Below are 18689 nucleotides of genomic sequence, written 5' to 3' on the forward strand. Positions count from 1 at the left end.
AAAACTATGGCACATGATGGTGAAATAAAAACCGATTTAGCCCCTCACCTTCATTGAAATTTTTTGTGTGTCTTCCTGAAGAAAAAGAAGATTTGCCTCCAGAACACGTCGGATGGGATCAAGCACCTGTTCCAGACAGACAGCAACAAGACCTGTCAGTACCTGCTACAGCTCTGCTCTGATCAGCACAAGTTCCACCTGCAGATGAAAGCCCGCCAGAGCAACCAGGAGCTGCAGGACCTAGGTAGGAATCAAGTGAGCAACCACACAGAATAGCCCTCCACACAGCCGAGTGGACAGGCTCAGACAGATGTGAGCATCTGGCCTGTCAGCAGTTACTCTTGTATTCTCTGAGATGAAGATGAATCTAGCTTGGGCCTACCAAACAACAAATGTGAAATGTCACATATTTTATTAGTGTAAACAAGGTCAAAAAGACGGAGTTATGGAGGACAGAATCAGCCATAATTAGAAATAAATAAATTAATCTATCTATACCTAAAAAATATATAAATGGAAAAATTAAAAAATATACATAAAATGCATAGAAATCTGGAAATACATACAAATAAATATAAATAAATAACAGTGAGCATAAATGAGCAAGACAGTGCATTAAGAAAAATGATCTGTATAGTCATTTATTTCCCCTTTTTTTTTTTTTACATTTCCTATTTATTTAATCTCCCTACTATGATAATGATGCTGTGTCAGTCAAACGCATGTCTGTTGGTTGATCATTTTCATGGTGCAGTGCTTGATTGGATTTGCCTTACTTGGCTGATAAAAAAAACAAAAACTTTGTCTGCAACAAACATCAAGTCCCGCTTAACTATTTAGCTGTTTAACTATTCTGCTTAACTATTCGACTATAAGTTGACCACTGCCAAGGAGACTGGCCAGGCCATTTGCTATGGTGATTACTGTAGCTAAATCCAGACTATAAAGAGATTTAGCTATGAGATATGCTCATAGATGCTCGCCCTGATTACCTGCTTTTCTATAGACAATAACTTCAGTCTGCTGCTAGCTGACACAGATGTCAACTCCTTAATTCTTTGGAATTTCCCCGCCTACATTTTTTGTCGGACACCACACCCACTGAAACTCTTGTTTGCATATTATGGGTAAGGAAATAAATAAATAAATACTGCAACAAAGGAGTAGGAAAATAATTGAATATGGAAATGCATTATTTATTTTTGGTTTACTCATTTATTTACTGAATTATGTTCAGATTTCTTTTTTTCATTTACTTATTGACAGATTTCTCTGCCCATTTATTTGTAATTACAGCTGATTCTTTCCTCCATAGAGAGTATGGAGAGACATAACCGTCAGTGTTTGTTGTTGCAGAGAAAGAACATTTTTATATTTAAGTATTTTTAAACTAAGTCATTTCCCTTCTTGTTCACCAGAGAACTGCCCCCTGAGCAGCCTGCAGTATTCCCTGGACCCTCGGTGTGGAGACGCCATAGGGAGGGCGGTGAGCTCCATCAGCCTGGCCCCCAGCTCGTCGACCCGCTCCAACCCAGACCACCTGAAAAGGATCTCCTACTCGGAGGTGGCCCTCAACAAGGCGCCGTCCGGTCGGCTGCTAGCCCAGGAAGAACTCATCTTTCCAGGTTTCAACCCAGGAGCCCCGGTTCATCCCAACCCCCGGATGATGAGCCGCTCCCACCACAACCTCGGCCAGATGCCGGAGTCTCCGGAGCACCGAGCGGCGGTCGCGGCGGTCGCGGCGGGGGGTTCGTACAGCGGCCCGCCGCACAGCGGACTGAACCAGGCCCAGCCCATCCAACTGGCCTCCCACCACCAGCAGCACCACCGGGCCAGCTCCGACACAGACTCCATCTCTAACTCCATCTCACACCAACAAGACAAGTGAGTTGTTTGAGAAAGAGATTTTAACACTTTAAATAGTTCAAATAATACTTTAAATAACCAAATTAATTCCCAAATACATCAGAATATATAACAGAGTATCTGTGAATAAAATTTTGAAAAATGCAGACCACATTTCTTCTTTGATATTTCAATTCCTTCCTATCCATCCAATTAGGCAGGCGTTGGAATGTTTTATGTATTTTGTCTTGATTCTTCAACCTTATTACCAGCCTAACTGAGGAATTGGGGTCATGTACTTATTTGAGGGTCCTTGGTGGAGCCGATAGTCTGCAGTGTCATAGTCTCTGAGCTCTCCTCCGGACAGGGGTTACTAAGTGAGGACGTGTTGCCTGGACTATAGCTCTGCCTAACACCACAGAGACACACAGAACTCTACCTCCAGCCTCTAATTAGCCCTCTAGGGGGCTGTGTGTGTGTGTGTGTGCCTGTGTGTCTGAGTTTGTGTTTTTCTGTGTGACTGTGCCTACCAGTGTGTGCTTTTGTGCCAGTTGCTCCCTCTCGCGTCAGCTTTACAGACTGTGGGTGTTTTTTTTTTTGAAGATGACTGATATTCTGTTTGCGTAAAATGCTAATAGACCTACAAGCTTCTAAGAACCGGAGTCAAAGAAAATGTTAATTAGTTTTTGGTGTAGCCTAGTACAACTTATTTCTTTTTAATACTGCTGTGACTAGTTTTTAGTCACTGTCCCCCTTTACTTTTCAGCCTAACCTACTTCACTGTCTCGCTCCCCTGCAGAGTATTTGGCACAGTGTCCCACAGCAGCACACCCTGGAGCCTCAACAGGTTCAAGAAAGAATCAGACTCTTCTTCCATAGAGGACGCTGGCCAAGCATATGTAGTAGGTAAGGATGTTGACCTGTGTAGGATGATGATGTGTAGTTCAACAGGTACAGCATGGCACTAACACAGTGAGAATAGAAACATATATATGAGTATAAATCTATGCAGTCGTGGTACTGGAAGACACTCTAGATAACAGCATTCACCTGGTGACATATACTGTATATCATATTTCATTACCACAGCGGTTAAGAGACTGTAACTCTGTGTAGCTCCGGCCGTTATCTCTGCCTTGAGATAACGAAAGCATTCCGAAAATTTTAAGTTGAATACCACTGAGTAATTCATTGTGTAGACTGTAGACTGTAATTTTGAGTAAATAAACAACATAAACAAACACAGCTGACACATTAATTTTAGCAATTTTAGCACAATGATGACTGTGTATCATCCAAAGTATGTTCTGGAGGATAAGCAGTAAGATCCACAAGAGAGTTCGGGACTGTAGCTGCAGGAAGACTAACCCTTTTTTAACATTAGCTACTAGCAGGCTCTGTGCCATCACTGTTGAGGTAAAACATTGTCTGTAAAAATTGTTGTATGGCATAAACATTTGATCAATTCATTGCTGTGATTATTTCCAGTTTTCACTTATCTCATAATGACTATATTTCACATTGTTTGTAGATTTTTTTTTTAGATTTGATTATACATGTGTTTTGTTTTTTTTGGTTTATTATTTTATTTTGCACACCCTTGTAATACTGTAGTTTGTTTTTTCATACTCTCATTCATACAATTTATTCATACATTCTAGTGTTGAAATTGTGGGTGGTAATAGATTCAGTATCCCCCATTTGCTATATTCTTATTCTTTTTACTTGTACTGTGTCTTGTTACTGTTGCTGCTGCAATGACCCAATTTCCCCATGGGGATCATTAAAGTTTTATTTTATTTTATCTTAAAAAGGCTTCTTTTTTGAAATGGCAAGAAATAGAACACTGTTTCTGAGAAATGTAAATTGTAGCTATTTTCATATTTTTTGTTTCACTTCCTTTTCCACTTCCACTACCTTTTAATGGAGTTTGCCTTAAAGATTCTCTATGAATGTGTAGTAGTCCCCAGTTTCCAAAGTTTAAATGTGGTTTGGCTGTTCCAACACAAAGGCTTTTACCCTTAGACACTTGCCATGTTTTTTTCAGCTCCTTCTCATTGAAATTACAGGAAAGAGCAGCATAAGACGCATTTCTTTGGTGCGCTGTATTTAGGAAAGGGAGAAAATGCTAATAACCCCAAAAATGAAATGAAAGTTATTTTATAGCTGTCATTAACTGATAATCTCCCATGTGGACAAATCTAAGTTTATTTGTTGTTTGTTTTGTTTACTTACTCACTTAGTCTGTATTTATGTACCAAATGGTCTAATAATATTCAGATAAAAGTAGACTGAGTGATCAGCGGGCATCTGCAGGTGTCAGTTACTCCTTGTGGACAAAACAACCAAAAAGAAACCTTTTCTGATCTACTCTACTGTTCTATTCCCAGGGGTCAGTATGCACAGTTCCTCTGGCTTGCCTTCGACCCCAGCCTCCTTAACTGTTAATGGTACGTATGAAATTCCTGTCTTGCATTTCCACAGATTCCTAGATATAACTCTTTGCTTTGTATATAAAGTCGTAAATGCATGAAATATCCTTCCGCACTCCACCTGTACTCATTTTACATTTGTAACGTTCTCGATCCTCTTAAGCCTGCTGAACCGTATGCCGACCATGTAGCAGAGCCAAGTATGCATGTAAAAACCAGAAAAGTCTGCTCCGATCTAATTCAGACTTACATAACTCAGAATAGTCTCCCTCCTCCCAGTGCCTCCTGCCTGCGGACATTCATTCTGGCCCCTGTCCCACCATTTAATAGCTTCATGCTTGGCACCGAGCTCATGACCTTCCCTTTTATCCTAGCTTAGCCTCTCTTTTTCAGGCCCATTAGCCAGCAGTGCTGAAGAGCGCGCTCATCAGCAACACTGTTTAGGCTGAGGCTCGCCTGGGCCCACTGACAGTGATATGTGGATATGCCAAAGCTCTGAGGCCTGTATCCCTTCACCAACGCTATGACTATGTGATACAGGCTAGGGGGTCGCCTGGCTTTCTCAGCTCTGTATAGGGCAGTTGTAACACATCAGTCAGAAACGATAGAGATAATGCTGTGTATTCATATTTAAGTAGATGTAACGAACGCTCTCTGTCCTTTTGTCATACAGACTCGCTGAAGAAAAAGCTCAATGCCTTACCATCCCCAGAGAGAGAAATCACAACTGTAAACCTGAAGAAAGATGTTAAATATGGCCTGGGTAAGAGTGTGTGTGTGTGTGTGTGTGCATGTATGCGTTTTTATTAAAATAACAGCTCCATTTCTCAACTGTCTCTACTCCCAATTCTCAGCTGTCAGAGTTGACAAGTAATGTAAATGGTGTTACAGGCATTTTCTCACCTGATGTTTTGTGTTTGAATGTGTGTGTGTGTTTTTGTGTGTTTGTGCTCGCGTGCGTTCTGCAGGGTTCCAGATTGTAGGAGGGGAGAACTCTGGTCGCATGGACCTGGGCACCATCATCAGCTCCATCACTCCCGGGGGGCCTGCTGACGTCAACGGCTGCCTCAAACCTGGTGGGCCGGTGTTGTTCTTCCCTATCTGTTCTGTAAATTACGGCAATTCCTTTGTTTTTCACAGCAGCCGTGATAAGGGCTGGCAGTGGCCAAAGTTGACTCAGTTTCACAGTCTCCCTGTCCTGCTGCAGCTGGTTGTGTTCAGTGTGTGTGACAGTTGATGCCGTTGTTGCAGGAGACCGCCTGATCTCAGTGAATGATGTGAACCTGGAAGGGCTCCCTCATGCCACCACTATCGATGTCCTCCAAAACGCCCCTGACGACATTACACTGGTGGTGTCCCAGCCCAAAGAGAGGCTCTACAAAGGTATTGTTCTTTCCTGGGGCCTTGTTGTGTTATCTCTTATTTCTAGATCGATGAGTGACAGATGCAGCTAATATTGTTCTTGTTGCTGTGTTTTTTTTGGCAGAATCTCCATTGGGCTACGTTCCTTACCAGGCCAAGTCTTCAGTGAAGGCGCTTACTTCTGGCCAGAGACAGGAACTAGACTTTGAGTCTTCCTCGGAGGAGCAGGTTGGAACAGGGAGCCCTAGCCCTCTTCTCCACGGTGTCGCCACGCCCTCCTCCTCCTCCTCCCCGCTCCGCCAGCACACCAGTCTCAGCTCTCAGGACTCCAGGACAAGCAGCACTGCCAAAAACACCCAACCCCCTGCTAACGGAATTCACCAGAATCCGGACGGAGCCGCCACCGTTGTCGCGGCCGCCGCTGCATCCGTAGCCCATCATCACAAACCAGAACCTAGCGTGGGTTCGGATGCTGCTCCACCAGCTCTGCCGCCCAAAACTAGGAAAGCTAAAGTCTCAGAAGTTCCTAAAGTTTCGGAACATTCTGACTGGGGGGATTCAGACATGGATGAGGAGACCTACTCTAGTAGTCAAGAGAAACTCAAGCTCAAAAAGGTGCGGCCTGACTTGAATGTGTTTGAATGTTTATGAACTAATTCACTTGGTGTGAAGGGATTCTTTGCTTTTGTACGTGGCCTTATGCTGTAGTTGTCCACTCAGGAAACCTATGACTAAAAACACACATAGGAATTTTGGTCGAAAAACAAAGAATATGAAATCAAGATATTTTACTAGCACAGGACAAGTACAGTTCTTCCATAAACAAGCATTACAAGTAATCACCTTTCAGATGCTTGGTATAACTAACTGCCTCTTGTATGCAACCTTTGCCTATCATTGCATTTCGAATACCAATGCAAGGCAGTGTATTACCTGTACGCTGCATGCCATCCCTTGAATGTATGATCTACTTCTTCTCTCTCGAGCATTGCCCTAGTGCTTTCTTTCTCTCACTCTCCCTTTATCCCCTTCTCTCTCTGCACGTCCCAGCTTGTGATAATTCGACTTACCACCCTATTCTCTGTTTGCAGGAGTGCATCATGGAAAATTTAAGTGGTAATGCCCCAGGGGTCAATAGTCTCCGTCCGGGAGAACTATTTGACGTTGAGCTGTCCAAAAAAGACAGCAGCCTGGGCATAAGTGTCACGGTACTGTTTGGCAAGGTTTTCACCCTCTCTTTGTTTTTCCCCCTTTCCCCCCTCATCTTATGACTGTTGTGTGTTTCTGTATTTTTTGTTGCTTGTTTTTTGTCTCCTCATAGCTGCACGCTGTCGGATCTTGAAGCTCTTGTGGGGATAGTACTTCACCTCATTCTCTTTGCATGCCACCTTTTAATTCATTTTTTTTTTTAAATTGATAAGGATTTTTAATGGTATAGTTGTGCAGTAGGTACAGACTTTTAGACGTCCGGTGCACAGTAAGATCCACTGACAAATATAACAGGGACAGTTGTTGATGCTCTTACTAATGGCTGCCTAGATGTTTGCTGCTGGCTCTAGAGTGATTTGCTGGAGTGCCACTGGTATAGTTTCTCCCCAAGTGATGCTGAACACCTTACTGATTAGCATGGGTTCCCTTCCCCCTTAGGCACAATAACACTCATTAACAAATCACTTGACTGTGTGTCTTCAGACCAGGGTTGCAGTGCAGTTCACTGTCAAATATTTTAATCTATCTGGTTGGGGAAATAACTGGTTCAGTGCCTTTTTTAGAGTTCTGTTGTATTAGTAATATGTACATTGAAATAACCATGGAATTCACTTTGTTAACAATAAGCCAATTATCAGCACAATCAGAACCAAATGAGCACTGAATAGAAATGCATACTGACTTTGATAGTTTCACTTTAACCTCATAGTAATTTGTCAATAACACATCACAGTCACCCGGCTTATGGAGGATTTTTTCATTCAATATTCAAATGCAATCATTAAATGATAAATGCTTTATTGTTCACTAAAATAAAGCATTTAAAAGTGAAAGTAAAATTTAAAGGTGAAATGAATTGACTTAAATATCAGGGATGCAAATACATCAGATGTATGTGAGGTGAGAGGGCACAAAAAGACACATTATAGTTAGGGGATAAACAGATAAAAACAATGGGAATGACCAGAGGGGAGTTAAAAACATGTTTCAAGTGTATTACTCCAATATACATCCAATATCCAATATTCCTACATCACATGAACGCAGCATATAGCCTCATACAACAAGAGAGGTCCGGTCGTGAGTGACGCACGGCGGGAGAAAGACCGATGCAGAAGAAATTATCACTAACTTCACACTAAACACTAAACTTCAACATTCGATTTTGACTGTTGAATCAGGGTTTTTCTGGTCATAAAATGGCCAATACCATTTGTAGAAAGGAAAAAGTAATAGCAACCTGCTCCGCAATGAGCTGCATGTTTTGATGCATGTCTGTCTACTGTAAAAACTGCAGGAGAAGATGCGTTCTCAAAATCTGTCTGGAAGAAAATAAGTATGAGTAACAGCTGTAGTGTGCTCAGCTTCAGCAAGCGCAATGAAGATAAAAAGAAAAGATTAGAAAGAAAAATGAAAAGTGAAATCCAAAACGTTAAATGACCATTTTCTTTTTCATGTTGCTGCCTCTCATTTACATTTGGCTTTTTCATATTGCCGTTTTCATTTTCGGCTTTCAAGCTGAATGTAAATGAAGAGGCATGGCCCTTCCATCATGTGTCCCCAGAACTGTGATGGATGTAAATGGGTTCGGAAGATTTGTGGTAAATGATATTAGATACAGGGATGTTGCCAAAGCTTTGGTTTTAGTGATTTGTCGCCTGAGCGCACAGTACACAATAAGTGGCTCGGGTTTAAGCTATTGGTAAGCCTAGACTATCCAAACAGCAAATGGAAAGACATTTTGGCCAGATAATCTCTGATCTTTTATAGGTAATCATGGAAATCATCTAGAAATTACTGGTCACTTCATGTCTGTGTGTGACCTGTATGCGCATAGACGTTTCTTATGTGCAGGACTCCCAAGTGAAGCACATAGGTAGAATACCGCTGCCACCAGCCATCAGCCCCACGTCCAAAAGCAGGCTAGTGGTAGAAATTAAATTTGATGCTTTGCCTAAACTAAGACAACAATACTTTTGATACCTGTTGATATATTACCTGTATATATTTTATCAACTGTGACGATGAAAATGTCCCTCTGCACTTGACTTGCGTGTTGGACAGCATCTTATCAGACTATATGGTATTTTAGTCATAATATGGTGGTGACATTGATCACTGATTGTTTGGTTAAATATTTTCCGAAATTATAGTCTTCACTGGGTGAGTAATGGATAGACTATTGCCCGCAGCCAGCAGACCTAGAGGGTAGGTAGCTGCTGCAAACATTAGATCCTAGAGAAGCTTGTACAATTATGGATTTAGTCGTATTTGTATGCAATACATGATACTATTTACAGAAGCAGCAAGTGAAGGGAATCAAAAATAAATCTTATTTTAGTGTTATTTTGTTTTTTTGTTGTTTTTTTTTAGCCGTCCACTAGCGACACCCAGGTGACAATTTGAGTGACAGAAGTGGAGTTGTTACAGGCAAGCAGTCAGAGTTTTACATGTCAGTGTGTTTGAAAGGACACACAGGCTCGTTTGACAGTAATAACAAAAAAGTGAAAACGGGTTATACCTTGTTTGTAGACAAGACCTTGAAAAATGTCCACATATAAAAATGTCGTTCACGCTAAGTTGACTGAAGTAGCCAACTTGATGAAATATTCAGAGGCCATTTTCCACAGTGAAACTAAGAGCTATCGACAAGGAACAGCTAAAGGGATATCCAGACAAGGGTTAGCTGCAACATCAATGGCATTAAATGCACTGATATGTAATACCTATGGGGCCTGATTTATTAAATGAAGAGAATGCAGAATATTAGGTGGCAACTTGGCGGTATAATTCTTGTTAGGGTGCATAACCCCAGTAGTGACAAAATGCCCCAAACGGAAAAGAAAAACTTGTAGATTGCAGACAAGACCTTGGTGAATATATACATTTAAAAATGTCATTGTTTGCGCTGAGTTTAGCCAGTTCAGTGAACTATTCATTTCCCACTGTATAACTAAGATCGGTCGACAAGGAACGCCACCTGTGTTATCCAGACAGGGGTTGGCTACAATGTGAGTGACATTTCAATTCACCAATACCAAATACCGTCTGGCACTTTTTGATCAAATGAGAGGAGAGCAGAATTTCTTGGGGGGCATTCCTCTTCCAAACTGGCTGTAGGATTGAAGTCCTACAGGACACTGGTGTCCGTAACGTCTTTAGGACACCTAAATAAACCAAAATATCAATAAATAAATGATTGATTGACCTCTAAAACCATAAACCTACATTTGTAGGTTTATGGTTTTAAACAATGTAGTTGTCTTATGGTGATACCATTGATTTCAGTAAGACATTAACCATGTGCAAAAAGGCACATAATCAAAGGTGAAAATGCACATATGAAACACTGTATTAGTTTTGTTTACTCTGTATTTTTCCTTGTTAAATGATATGTGAGCTGTCAATTTTGTGTTCATGGTTGGAACTCCCATTGTGATTGCATTGTGGGCAGAACATATCGAAAGCTATCAAAACTAACTTTAGCTAAGTACACAGCTGTGTGGTGCCATACCTTGCCACTCCCAACTGACGGCTGACGCACATGGCTCTGCGTAAAGTTGGGCTATGTGCCAGTGTGCCCAGTTTGAGGCCCACTTCTTCACAATAAACAGCAGATTGCTCACATTCAGTAAACAGCTGCACAAGATATTCCTCCAGCTGTGTATTTCTTTCAGAATCACCTGCATTATTAAATGGGTAGTCATTATCTAATGGGTAATCGCTGTATAGCTCTGTGGCGTATTATTTGGCTATGCAGGTAACGATGGTAGGCTTGGTGGTCTATATAAAGAGAAGAGTTAATAAATCCTTTGCAATAGATAAGACAATGTTGATGATGATGATGATGATGTCAGCCTGAGCTCATCTCTGCTACTCTGCTCGGTCAAAGTGATGTGTGGGTGTTTAAATGGGGCATCATTTTACACAGCAGCAGCCGTTTAATTATTAATCAAGAGCGTATACTATAGGTAATAAAATTGTCTTCACAAACAATAAACACATTTAACTTAATAAGTAATGAGTTACAAGTAGTAGTTCACCAAATAGCTAATGTTTGACTAGCGAGTTCTCTACTGGTTGGGATGATAACACAAAGTTCCTTTTTCTGTTTTCATTTTCACTTTTAAATTCTGTTTTGGTATGATCACTCCTAGTGCTACAGTAACAATTTAGTATTTAACAAATGCATTTTAATATTAAATGAAAAAAATCCTCCATACCTGCCATCACCCCCCACAGCAAAATACAACATGATGAACAATTGTCTCTGTGGCTAATTAGACTAACATCATTGTGTTTGTTTCCTAGGGGGGCGTCAACACTAGTGTCAGACATGGAGGCATCTATGTCAAAGCCATCATACCAAAAGGAGCTGCTGAGCTGGATGGAAGGATACAGAAAGGTTTGAACGTCACTACTGCAAATAGTGAAATAATGCAACAGAAAGACTGAACTATACACAGAAACTAGACTAATGACCAGATTATCTTCATCTGGTTTCTTTTTTTTATGCGACTGCCTTTTTTTTTTTGTTCATCAATCATCAAATAGTTGTAACAATCAATTGGATTCTAATATAATATTATACCATTATGTGATGGATGGTACTGTCTGTGCTCAGGCGATCGTGTGGTGGCAGTCAATGGAAAGAGTCTGGAGGGAGCCACTCATAAACAAGCAGTAGAGTCACTCAGAGACACTGGGCAGGTGAGAGATGACATGTAACAAGAGCACCCTGCTGAAAGACTGTCCAGGTGCTAGTCAGCTGGTCAACAATATGAAGTAAACCATTTCCTATGTTGCTCAGACGGTGCACTTGTTGCTGGAGAAGGGTCATCTGCCTGCAGACAGCGTCCATGCTCCGCTGACGCCCCAGTGCACCCCACCATGTAGCGGCAGTGACCAAGACCAGAGGAGGAGCAGAGAGAAGCCGCTGGACCACAAAGCCAAACCAGAGTACAGCTTCATTACACAAGGTGAGGAGACAACATTGTTCTGAAACAGTTGAGGAAACTCCAGCAGTATCCAGCAGTCTTCTCAGTAGGTCTAAAGTTGGTGGAAGGATGCACTTATTATCTTTTCATTCCCCATTTGGTTTGTTTTTGTCCCCCGTTTTCAGCTCAATGTATTTTTTGTGGGTTGCAAAATAGCTCCTCCCCTATAGCTTGAGCCCATCCCACCCCTTATAAATGTTCAGACTCAAGGATACAAGGACGATAGTGGAAGGTAAAGAGGAAAACGTGATGCGATTGTTTACGCACATACAGGCCTTTATGGTGTTACACTAAGATCAGGTGTCCGCTTGAAACAAAATAACTTGCTGTTGGCAATCTTGTTTGAAAGAGAGAGAGAGCATGTGTGTTCCTGTATGATGCGCTCTGCTGCCTATTTATAGCTCAACAGCTGGCCAGTAAAGACATGGGCTACCACTATACATATATAGACGAGAGAGAGACGAGCTGTCTTTGTTTTTATTTGGATTCCTTATTAATCTTTGTGCCTGCAGGGGGGCCAATCTTACATAGGACACCCTTTAATTCTGTTTATGTGTTTTTCAGTCATTTGCATTTAGATGGTGGAAACAAGGATGCTGGACAATTGTATTCGTACTGTCAGTTCTAGTATAGTAGTTTATTGATCCCACAGTGCGAAATTCCTTTTTACTGAAACACCACAAGTGATAACCTAGAATACACATAAAAAAGCACAGCCAGGACATAGCTCGCATGGACAGAACTGCAACATCAGTAAGGACTGTCAGACATTCCAGTTTCTTCAAACAGGATGATGTTTTCTTCCAGGTGGGAGGGCTCAAGGGCAGCTTACTCTAACAACTGTGGTGTGCTTGAATCAATTCAATTCAATTCAAGGTGCTTTATGGGCAGGAAATACAAAAGTACTTATTGCCAAAGCAAAGTCAACAAATCTAATCATGTGAAACATGGTGCAACTCACTCCGGCTCAGAAGGCCCTGCATAGGCTGTTGGAGACTACTTGGATACGGGCTTGTGGGGATCTGCAGGCTCTGTTGATGCTCTGTTGAAGTCTCTACAGGCTCCTGTCAGAGATAGGGGGAGGGTTAAAAGACTTGAGTTAATTTTGGACTTACCATTTTACTGCTAGTTTAGCGTGTTACCCAGGGAAGATTTGAAAATATGGCCTTTTCCAGCATCACTTCGCTTCAGAAAATTCAATTACATGCATTCACACCTGGGAGATTCCTATTGAACCACAGTCCTCTACTGTTGGCCATTGAGCAACTCTACTGAAGGATACAGTTTCTCAGTGGTCTGCATTTGAGCACATGGCTTAAGGGCACTTTGATGGTAGTTAATGAAGGAATGCTTTTTACCTTCCCATACAAATTTGGTCCAGCTGGTCCAGGGGTTCAAACTGGCAACGCTCTGTTCACAAGCCCCCTTCTCAATCCTTTGAGCTATCGCTATCCTTCCCTACGTTCTTGCACTTGGCCTATTGCCTTGCCCTGAATAACAGTTCGTTTCAGCCCTTCAGCCTTTCTTTGGAAGATAATTTTTTTTTTTTCCGCTATCTTGAGATCAGAATCTACCTTGAGATCAAAATAGATTCCGGTCTCTCCCCTATGCAACAACTCCTCCTAAAATACACCGGGTAATTGTTATAAAAATGTTTGCACATGACTGCGTTTCTGATTGCAGTGATACATCCACCATTGACACCTATCTCTTGTAAAATAACTTTGTCCCCAGATAATGTGTTTGATGTGTGCCTGCTGAAGAACACATCAGGGCTGGGCTTCAGTTTCAGTCGAGAGGAGAACATCCCTGACGAGCCCCCTGGCTCCAGCATGGTGCGGGTTAAAAAGCTTTTCCCTGGCCAACCAGCTGCAGAGAGCGGCCGCATCAACGTGGGTGATGTCATCCTGCGGGTCAATCAAACCCCCCTCAAAGGACTCTCACAACATGTATGTCAGATATCTGTTCTTGTTGCACTAGGGGCTCAGTGAGCGTTAAGAGATTTCAGATATTTCACATTTCTCTTGATTTGATAGAAATCAAATCCAGTTGGGACACATGCACATAATCCACAGTTTTTATGTCATTTGATACGATAATTCATTTGGAATCGTGTGTGTGTGCACATAGGAGGTGATATCAGCTTTGCGAGGAACAGGCCAGGAGGTGACTTTGCTCCTCTGTAGACCTGAACACGGCGTTCTTCCAGAGTTGGACACTTCAGCCTTGGTGAGAATCTACAATAATCATTTGCTTGATGTATTGAAGTTGGTAAATAATACTAAACTCATTTTCTCTCTGAAGCTTTAACTTCCTTGTTTACCTGTAACTAGGGTGTGGAGCTTTTAAACATCAGTGATGATTGAAAAGTTCCAGGAAAAGTCCTGTGACAATTCCTACATTCTCTTTGTAGACAAAAATGATTTGTTACCTTATCTAGGTTAATTTATTCCTTCCCAGACACCTATGCCATCACCCCGTAAGGAGCCAGTGACCCAGGCAGAGTCCAGCCAGAGCTTGTCCAGGACAACCTCTCCTTCAGGCAGCGAGGGCAAGAGGGGCCTGGGCCCTGTGGAGGAGGCCCTGGAGAGGCTGTTGCTGAAAACCCCCGGCCGACACAACAGCTACAGCGACAGCACTGATGGGGATGAGGAGGTGGAAGAAGCCTTCAGTCCTAGCGCCCTGGAGCACAGCAGACAAAACTGGGAGCGGAGTATCTACCAGACCCCCAGTAGCAACCTGGGTCTAGGGCACTACGACGGCCCCGGTCAGCTGGACGACACAATCCACTCAGCTTTCTACTCCCCAAACCTGTCCCTGACCCGATCTGACCTCAGCAAGAGGTAACTGATCACTGTTCAAATGAGTGATCAACTAAGGCTGTGGTCGTAAAGGGTTATAACAGTTAGTTGGTTACTCTTCCAAAGGACATTTTTCTTTGAAACTGTGATTGTAATGTTGACTCATGTCAGCTGTCACCATTGATGCACATGGGCCGAGGTACACGTATTTTTGTCAGGGTTCAGCCAGCATGACTAGTGATGCAGTCTATTTGTATGCCTGTAAGCATACAAATAGAAAGCAAGTTATCAATTCTTAGCATTAGTATTATTTTGTAGTCTGTTGACAGTGACAGCCAAAACTCATCATTGCTAAGAGGAAGAGTGTGTATCCTGTTGACATCTTTTTTTCTGTTTATTGCTTGGTTTTGTTTTTGTTTGATGTTTTTCTTTTTGTTCAAACAACAGTGTAGACAAATGACGGCAGTGTTTTTCTCTTGGGTGATACAGTATTTACCAGCTGTGTTACTTGGGCACAATCTACCAACTTAAGTTGGAATAAATGGTTAATTGTTATAAAGTTCTCACGCATCATCATTTTATTTTCATATGACTATTGTGAGAATCATATTCAGATGTGTGATACTTAGTACACAGTACATAGTTCATAGCCTGTGTACTCAATAAAATCTGTCATATAATCTTGTCTTTGTGGATGTTTGGACAGGTGTCCTTCATCCCCCTTGACAGCTGAGCTGGAGTCTCCCCCCCAGCCTATGGTGTCCTCCCTCTCTGCCCCAAGCCCAGATCCCCTGCCTCCCCCGCTGCCTGTGCCCTTAAACCTCACAATGTCCAGCAATGGACAGGACATAGATGAATTTGTCCCGGTAAGGACTGAGGACTCTTGGGATATAAACGTTTGCACTCTAACAACACTGTGTTACCAATTCTGACAGACTCAAGAAAGGGTTCCACAAAATGTGGATCTGAATTTTAAGATGTATTCAGACCACCAGTACCATTCTTTGTAATGCCTGTCACTGTGATGCTTCTCCTTTGTTAGGATGTGGAGCTAAAGGTGTCCTTGGTGAAGTCAGACAAAGGCAGCCTGGGCTTCACCCTGACCAAAGGTAATGATCAGGGCTGTTACATCCATGACATCATCCAGGACCCAGCCAAAGGAGACGGCAGGCTCAGGCCCGGGGACCGAATGATCATGGTACTATTTCATCCCTACTCCCACTTCTTTTGTTCTTGAGCCTGACATTGTGGAATGTATCAAATTGTACAGTCCCTAATGCACAGGCCTCATTTTCCCTCAGCCTATGCTGTTTACCTAATGCATTAATCTATTTTTTTTACCTATTCTCTAAACCTTGTCTCAAAAACATTTGTTGTGATACAAATCTAGAATGAATGAGTAATTCTTCCTTTGTTCTCTACCTCTAGGTGAACAACACCGATGTGTCCAATTTGGGCCACACTGAGGTGGTCAATCTAGTTCGCGCTGCCCCCCGGGTGGTTGACTTGGTGGTAGGAAGGGTCCTGGAGGCTCCCAAGCCCCCCATAGAAGCCCACCTGCTGCCTGACATCTGCTTCAAGGGCCACCAAGAACCACTGGGTAAGAAACATCCCTCATCAACAAGCATGAGCTTCCTTTCCATGTCGGAGAATCAGACATGGAGACTGTATGTCTGCTGTCTGTTGGTCCTGTGCGCTGCCCTGGTGCTGTCCCACAACTCTTTTCATATCTTTACACACACACATGTGCTTACAGGTGCTGGTTCCCACGCATGCACTCGCTCACACACACACAAACATCTTATATAAGTGTGATTTTTGCTTCTTTCACTTGTTGTGATTTTCTTGATTGTACCCATCATTTTGCTGTAAAGCATTTTGTGACAAAATAGTTTTGTTAAAAGTGCTTTAATAAATTTGGATTTTCTTATATACCACAGTTGAATCTACACCAGACAAATATTCCTTTTGCTTTTGTTTCCACTGTAAATTAATTTTAAACAGGCAGTGCATCAAAGTATAGTCTTTCTCCAGTGACTTGGGTGTCAACATGTTTTAGATGCAGTAACTACCAGTACAAAGCAGATGTGTTGTCCATTTGTTCCATAATTTTCTGAGATAGTGATCTGTAATAAAACCCAGGATCCAGACACTGGCATGGGAAAAGGCTAGTGTGTTTATAGAAAGATGCATGTGAGAGTGTAAGGTTTCACTTCACAGGGACATGGTGTCACTTAGGAGAAACTGCCATACTCCCAGTTCATAGTTCTTTTTTATGTTTCACTTCAGCAAAGTGTTTGAGCTTGCCTGAGGAGGAGAAGGAGAAACATATGTCCACCGACAGTTCTAGTGCCAGATCTCTAAACCAGTCCAGTTAAAGTAAAATCTAAAATATGTTTTACTACACTTTCTCTCTCCCCCCACCCTACCCAACCCACAACCCCCATGCCCTCAGGCTTGGTGCTGGATGGCGGCAGCGACAGTGTGTACGGGGTGTTGTTTGTGAAAGACGTCCAGCCTGGTTCGTTGGCCTTTGAGGAGGGCAGCCTGAGACCGCTCGACCTGATCCACTACATCAACGGGGCTCCCACCCTGGACCTGACTCTCAGCGAGAGCACCAGGCTGCTGGAGCTCTCCCTGGAAGACCTCGCGCTCAAGGCCACAAGGTAGCCGGCACTAACAAAAAGGAAGGCATGTCTAGCCTCAGTGGAATTTTTGAGGCTTTGGTGCCATTTTTTTATCTCAATGACATCACAGAAGTTTGTTTTTGGCTCAAAATATCTGGAATAATTTCAAACTGTTACTAATACTTCGTTCGTCTCCGGCTCAAAGGGATGGAAAGCCGGTTTCCCCTGGACAGAAAAGTGTCTCCTTTCTCAACAATAACATCAGCCCTAAGGTTTCATCCAGCATGAATGGTATGTTTCAGATCTTAAAAGTACAGTATCAGCCATGAAAACTTTGATTACACCAAATATTTTGTCTGTAACTGTCCTGACACTGTTCTAGTGCTCAAATGTATGATGTGACCGCTTACTTTTTGTTGAAGGCTATCTTAAAGGGGGTGATCAAAGAGATACAGAGTGTCTGTCAACACTTTGTCCTTTAGAGGTAAGTGCAAAGAAAAAAAATGTTATTCAATTGTTGTCAAGGCACTATAGTTCTGACTCTTGCCCTCCTTGCTCTTGGTTGCTTGTAATGTTGGCGATCTTGAATTGAAGCTTGTTCTACTGTTGCAGTTGTTGTAAATCACTGTATATAAGAGTTTCATCCAAAAGCCTAAAATGTAAATGAAATACAGCTTCTCAAGTAATTGTCAATGACAGCTTTGTCATTCATTGTAATGTTAATTCAAAGATGGATACATTTACTACATGTTACTAAATGAATATTCTTGTCTCTATGAAATTATGATTACCGTCACCTAAAGCTGGAGTATTGCCATACAGCCCTTGATCTCTGACAGCCTTTATTCCTTAATAATTAAGGAATAAAGGCTGACAGAGATCAATTAAGGCTTAATTGACCCTCTTAATGGGCACTTACCACTACAATTGTCCACTTTGGTTTTGGATGGTGAATTTAATTAAACACCATGTTTTTGTGTGTTGGATATGCAGGAGGACATCATTAAGCTGGAGCTGGAGAAGCCTCCGTCAGGAGGTCTGGGGTTTTCAGTTATTGGAGGGGAGAGGGGGATCTTTGTCAAGTCTGTCACACCAGGGGGAGTCGCAGAGGCCTCAGGCAAGCTGCAAGTCGGAGACAGGCTGCTGAAAGTGAGTGGTGTTGCACATTTGCACTCTGGTCAGAATTTGAGGTCACTACATGGCCAAAAGTATGCAGACATCCCTTCTAATCTCACTTTCACCTGAGAAGTTGGGTTTGTTTAGATCAGAAGTCCCGCCTTACACTTCTCACCGATCGCTAACGTCCTGCTTGGTTACTTCAAGCTGTTCAGCTGTGAAAGAGTGTTCATCTGCCTGAAAATAGTCTTTCACCAACACCGGAGGAATCCTTTAAGTGCTGGATGCTCTCAGACAATG

General features: G+C 42.3%; 1 protein-coding gene across 6 annotated transcripts in view; it reads left to right on the top strand.

The window, feature by feature from the left end:
* Nucleotides 1-18689, top strand: part of ptpn13 (protein tyrosine phosphatase non-receptor type 13) — a 61825-nt gene that overhangs the window by 39546 nt on the left and 3590 nt on the right. For 3 of the 6 annotated variants that reach the window (XM_071894906.2, XM_071894909.2, XM_071894907.2), the window contains exons 17-38: nt 82-244; nt 1419-1884; nt 2645-2751; nt 4236-4295; nt 4951-5040; nt 5246-5353; nt 5529-5660; nt 5764-6254; nt 6731-6862; nt 11160-11253; nt 11473-11558; nt 11659-11827; nt 13580-13794; nt 13976-14074; nt 14306-14688; nt 15353-15512; nt 15689-15844; nt 16075-16246; nt 17102-17312; nt 17479-17564; nt 17696-17757; nt 18267-18422. In XM_071894906.2, coding sequence (XP_071751007.2) covers nt 82-244; nt 1419-1884; nt 2645-2751; nt 4236-4295; nt 4951-5040; nt 5246-5353; nt 5529-5660; nt 5764-6254; nt 6731-6862; nt 11160-11253; nt 11473-11558; nt 11659-11827; nt 13580-13794; nt 13976-14074; nt 14306-14688; nt 15353-15512; nt 15689-15844; nt 16075-16246; nt 17102-17312; nt 17479-17564; nt 17696-17757; nt 18267-18422 — 3798 coding nt within the window. The remainder of the gene's footprint in view (nt 1-81; nt 245-1418; nt 1885-2644; nt 2752-4235; nt 4296-4950; nt 5041-5245; nt 5354-5528; nt 5661-5763; nt 6255-6730; nt 6863-11159; nt 11254-11472; nt 11559-11658; nt 11828-13579; nt 13795-13975; nt 14075-14305; nt 14689-15352; nt 15513-15688; nt 15845-16074; nt 16247-17101; nt 17313-17478; nt 17565-17695; nt 17758-18266; nt 18423-18689) is intronic. The other 3 variants (XM_071894908.2, XM_078285919.1, XM_071894910.2) reach the window with 2 other exon arrangements.

Source organism: Centroberyx gerrardi, chromosome 2, assembly GCF_048128805.1.
Source record: "Centroberyx gerrardi isolate f3 chromosome 2, fCenGer3.hap1.cur.20231027, whole genome shotgun sequence".
Taxonomy (NCBI): domain Eukaryota; kingdom Metazoa; phylum Chordata; class Actinopteri; order Beryciformes; family Berycidae; genus Centroberyx; species Centroberyx gerrardi.